This window comes from Lathyrus oleraceus, chromosome 4, assembly GCF_024323335.1.
Source record: "Lathyrus oleraceus cultivar Zhongwan6 chromosome 4, CAAS_Psat_ZW6_1.0, whole genome shotgun sequence".
In the NCBI taxonomy this organism is placed as follows: Eukaryota; Viridiplantae; Streptophyta; class Magnoliopsida; order Fabales; family Fabaceae; genus Lathyrus; species Lathyrus oleraceus.
Genome location: NC_066582.1, coordinates 146,581,727 through 146,586,938, shown reverse-complemented (window position 1 = coordinate 146,586,938; position 5,212 = coordinate 146,581,727). Strand labels below are relative to the sequence as shown.

At 33.6% G+C, this 5,212-nt stretch overlaps 1 protein-coding gene across 1 annotated transcript; it reads left to right on the top strand.

The window, feature by feature from the left end:
- Window positions 1–788: 788 nt before the first annotated feature.
- On the top strand, window positions 789–3,724 carry LOC127074176 (peroxisome biogenesis protein 19-2). The gene is made up of 5 exons (XM_051015472.1): window positions 789–973; window positions 1,041–1,089; window positions 1,174–1,465; window positions 2,841–3,157; window positions 3,441–3,724. Exons 1-5 carry the CDS (start codon window positions 934–936, stop codon window positions 3,487–3,489), a joined length of 747 nt encoding a protein of 248 aa, XP_050871429.1. The 5' UTR covers window positions 789–933; the 3' UTR covers window positions 3,490–3,724.
- The last annotated feature ends 1,488 nt before the right edge of the window (window positions 3,725–5,212 follow it).

Below are 5,212 nucleotides of genomic sequence, written 5' to 3'. Positions count from 1 at the left end.
TATCTACACCCATTATTATATTCATGAGTAAAATAGTTCTTCATTATTTGATTAAATGCTTTTAGATAACATAAAAAAATTAAATTTTTTGATGTGATAATGAACACAAATAATTATGGAATATACATCTCGTTCTTATAAATTTTTGTAACGAACATTTAAAAAGGACAATGACATGGAGTACAAACATCCATCGTAATTAACTAATTATAATTGTAGTTAAAAAAGTATTTAAAAAAATCTTAAATAGCCTAATTGTTTTAATTTTCTTTTATAAAAAATAGAATTAATAGACTACAAATTAGATAATTTAAGGATTCTTCTCATATCCGATAAAAATTATAAATAAAAAATACATTTGAAATTTTTTTAAATGGAATAATGAAATCTAATAATTATCAAAAAAACTAATGATTTTTTCACTGATAATTATTATTCAAATTGCTTACTCAAACTCGAGTGTATACACATAGGGTTTAAAACTTTTTTTTCCTTATCTTTAAGAAAATGGATTATGAAGATCTTAACAGATAAATAATTTAAATGCGATGAATAGTTAGTTCAAGGTATAAATTGATTTTTCCTCCTCATCTGATCAATTTAACCATTTATATTTTAAGAATATTTTATTTATAAGTTTAATTGAAATTCATAATATAAAATGATTTTACACCATTAATTAATCATAGATGAAATATTAAAAAAAATTTGATTTTTATTTTAAAAATCTATAAAATAATATAATTTTTTAATTGTATAATAGTTAATCTCTTGAAAAGAAATAAAATATACAATTTTTATTTTTCACATTTCTAATGACTAGTTTCCCTGTATAAGTGGATTAGAAGAGAATTTCATTACACTCACATTGAGGCTGTTCCAATTTTTGTTCGTTCCAACAAGGAAGCGTCTGTCTGGCGGTGACAGACAACCATGGCCGACCACTCCGATGACCTTAACCAACTCCTCGACAGTAAGCTCTTTCTCTCTCTTCACCGCCCTCTTTCTCTCTCTAACTCTTTCTATTCAATCCTTTTCAGGTGCTTTGGATGATTTTCAAACCCTCAACCTAAATTCTTACCTTCCAAGGTCTCTTTTCTCTACTGTAATCTTTTCGTATTTCACTTCATTGTTTAACTGAATCTGAAATTCGTTTTTCTGTTTGTTTATCAGAACCACAGAACAAACTTCGGACAAAAAAGAGTCTCCTTCTTTACCCTCAGGGGTTCAAGGATTAGGATTAGGTTTACCTGATTTGAGAAGCAAGAAAAAAGGTAAACAGAAGGTTTCTAAAGATGCTCATGTTTCTGAGGCTCTTAATAAGCTTAGGGAGCAGACTAAAGAGGCTGTTAAGGGTCTTGAGTTTATAACTCCACCTGGTTCTGTTTCTGGTGGTGTTGATTTGGGTGAAGAAGCTATGATGGAGGATTGGGTTAAACAGTTTGAAGATCTTGCTGGCTCTCAGGTAGAAGCTTATTCTCTTATTCTCTTCATGTGGTCAATATGTTATATAGCATTTATGGTTCTATCCTGTTATTGTTTAGTATTAGAAAATGAGATTAATCATCTTGTGCTTTAGAAATTTATGTTGGTGATTATCTGTATTTAGTGTAATCTTAGTTATCATGCCGGAGATAAACTTTGTTGTGATTTATGAAGTATGGACTCCAACAAGGACACTGGATATGAAACAAACAGGATAATGTTCAATACTATATAGATGATTCACATGACAAAAATCTAAATTGAGAATTAAGATAAATACTGTTCCGCTAGGATGTCAGAAATGCTCGGTGAAACGGTGGAATAGAGTCTTGATGCGGTGGAATGAATCTCCAGTACGACCGTGAGGGTGGACCGGTAAGGTTAGCACTATAACGTCCAAGTTAGTTAGTTAGTTAGTTAGTAAGAGAAAGAGGAGTAGAATGATTTTAGTGTTAGAGAGTACCGCAAGTATCACGTTAAATATCTTATATATGAATGACAGTAATGGAAAGTTATGGAGGTCCCCTACTAGGCATGGAATGTGGAAGACTGTCCGATGGCATCTAACGGTCAATAGCAGCCCATGGCGTGGATCTATTGTGGAGCTGCAGAGTAGGGTCGTACTGTACCTTCAATGCTTTAGTGGAATGGCCAAGATCGATGATTGGGCTTCCTTCCATTGGCCAAGATCTAATCTTGGGTTAGGAGTGTTCGAGAAGTGTCTTGTTAAGAGTTGGTGTCAGCTTGGTCTCTTGGTTTGTATCCAAAATGTGTCTAACAGGTGTCGGAATCCGAAAAAAAAAGTTGTTAATCTGACACTTTAAAGAGGTGTTTGGGGCACGTCCAAGGCGTGTTAGAGAAGTGTCGGTTTCCAAAACGTGTTTGATATGTGACACCACACTTCGGAGGGGTGTATGTGCAAATGTTTACTGATGATTTGAAACAAATCACTCATCTTACTGTATACACATGAGTTCTTATATTTCAATCAGATGGACTTTTTACTTAACTAAGAAGATACTTCTTGCATTGTGAAAGAAACTAGTTTTTTTGCGTGATTGTCAATGTACTGTTTTCAAGTGTGTCAAATGCTATATTCCTCTACCAATGCCTTACATGAAGTTCCCTGCCTCATAATTGAATGTCTCACTAACAGCTTTGGAATTCGGAATAAAATGTTGTTTCATCTACTTAAGTAGATGAGTAAGTTGTTATTGGATTTAGTAATTACTTAAGTTTTGCAGTTATGGACAAGCTCGATGTCCAATAACAGAAGCAGCTGCTGTTTATGTATTGATTAATGTATATTGATTTTCTTTGTTGGAATTAGTACTGATAATTTTTATCATTTTTAGGATATGGAATCTATTGTGGAGACCATGATGCAACAGCTTCTGTCCAAGGAGATACTTGCTGAACCAATGAAGGAAATCGGAGAAAGGTATCCTAAGTGGTTAGAAGATCATAAAGCCAGCTTAAGTGAAGAAGAATATGATCGGTATTCACGGCAATGCGGGCTGATTCGGAATCTTACCGAAGTTTATGAAAAAGATTCGGGAAACTTCACCAAGATTTTTGAGCTTATGCAGAAAATGCAAGACTGTGGACAACCTCCAATTGATATTGTCCAGGAGCTTTCACCCAATATTGACTTAGCCAGTCTTGGCCAGCTGTAAGTTCCTTCTTGTAACAGTAATCTCTATTTGTTTTTCAAAACCAAATGCTTATGCATGAACATGCATCTTTATATAGTCTCAGCCTTTTTAAGCTTCCTAAATACTCAAATAAATGATTTGTCAGAGAGAATTTAACTAATAGGTTGTATAAGTTGATTGTAAATCTGCTTAATATTTCAGTTCATATTTACGGTTCATGCCTCTACTCCGAACTTGCTCAAATAAATTGGCTAATCATGATTATGACATAAGAATAAGTCTTGTTTATTTCTTGTACAGATCTCCGGAAATGCTCGACGGTTCTCAGCCAAATTGTTCTATAATGTGAAGTCTTTTCCTCCCCCTTATCACGCGGCGGCTGCTGGTTTGCAGATTCTCAGGAACATTTATTTTTCACTTGTCAGAATAATATAGTTTCATATGTTTTGTTTTCCTGCTTACTGTAAGGTTACAGGATCTCACTTTTTATAGCTTCCTTGCAAAGTTTGTATATGATCCAAGGATTCTTCCATTCACATTTTATGAGACCAATGATAATGCTTGATGACCATTATGAATCATAATGAACGATATGCAAATCACAACCTAAGCCGTTGGTGCTGTTGAGACACATGGCATCTTAAACGCATCAGCTATCACCACCTCAACTACCCACAACAATTTTGTAGCATCTCAATGTGGGGGAGAGGGGAGAAGGGGTGCATAGAGTGGGTCGGATAGAATGGGGATATAGGTGGAAGATTGATTTGAAATAAAGTCATGATGGCAAGCATATTGTGTAGGCCTCATATCGCCTTATCATGGATTATTAGGGACATGCCATTAGATCGATCTGATGTTTTTGATAGCCACATGTTTTTTTATTTTGTTTTTAACAAACTAGCAAAGTATCGTTCAGCATTTCATCTTCTTCCTCTAACTTGTTATAGGAGCATTATATCAATATAATTTGAAAAAGTTCCTTATGTCAAGTCCACATTGCGTGTTAGTTGAAAATTTTGTTTAGTCCCATATTGTTTAAGAGAGATATATTTCATTTCTCATTTCATTATATAAGAAAATTCCGTGTTTCATTAAAAAAAAACCAAAAACTTATTGAGTTTGTTCTTCTCCACTCCCATAACTCTGTCACTTTCGAATTGTCGAAGCGCCAACTTCTCCCCCTTTCTTTTTATTTGTTGAATTTTTCGAGTATTTTCTTTTATTCTCTTTAGAGAATTATGTTAATTTCTCCTTGTTTGAGTTGAGAAATTACATTTATTAATTTTTGAATTCTCTTTGGAGAATTATTTGAATTTCTCTTGGTTTGAGAAACTATTATGATGCGAGTGGTATTTATACCATATTCGAATGGTCTTTGTACTATTAGATGGTGTATTTTTAGATTGATTGTCTACCGTATAAGTAGTAATCGTACAATATAGAACTGAGATGTTTTATCTTGGAGACGACGCGGTAGTTCGATTGCTTTGCATAATTTTGGGCAGTGCTGTGAAATGTCTTAAAGAGAGCGACCTAGTATGCGACTCGACCCGATAATTTCTTCCGTGGTTAATTTTCAAAACCGTGAAATAATAATTTTAAGATGTTTTGTACTACCATGCCTACAGAAGAAATTAACGATAAAAAATGGATTTAAAGTGATCATTTACAACTCAGAAAAGAAATAACCTTATGAAAAGAGAATGATTATAAATTCATATTTTGAATCGACTCGCAGATGATTTGTGATTACTATAGTAGTTGCGATACTGCAAAATAGGTTGGTGATGCTCTGAAAAACAAGTGTGGCACAAAGAAGCTGGAGCAAATGAGCATGCAGGTAGTCGTTATCTCGAGTATCAGAAGGTATAGATGAAATATCTGTGGAGACTCAATGTCACGAACTTCAAAAGATTGCTTATGAGATCATCACAAAAGGTATGTGTTTACACGAACCATTTTAAATTTCCTTTATTATTGACAAACTGCTCGATAGTTTGAAAGTTTTTTAAATTATGCTTTGCTGCAAAATATTTTTTTTTTAACTGAGAGTCTGATTATTTACCTGA

What these genes read in the sequence shown, in the direction of transcription:
- LOC127074176 (XM_051015472.1), top strand. Translation starts at nt 934, where the DNA reads ATGGCCGACCACTCCGATGACCTTAACCAACTCCTCGACA. An exon ending in CCTTAACCAACTCCTCGACA is followed by an intron (nt 974 to 1,040) that starts GTAAGCTCTTTC and finishes AATCCTTTTCAG; the next exon opens with GTGCTTTGGATGATTTTCAA. An exon ending in AAGATCTTGCTGGCTCTCAG is followed by an intron (nt 1,466 to 2,840) that starts GTAGAAGCTTAT and finishes TATCATTTTTAG; the next exon opens with GATATGGAATCTATTGTGGA.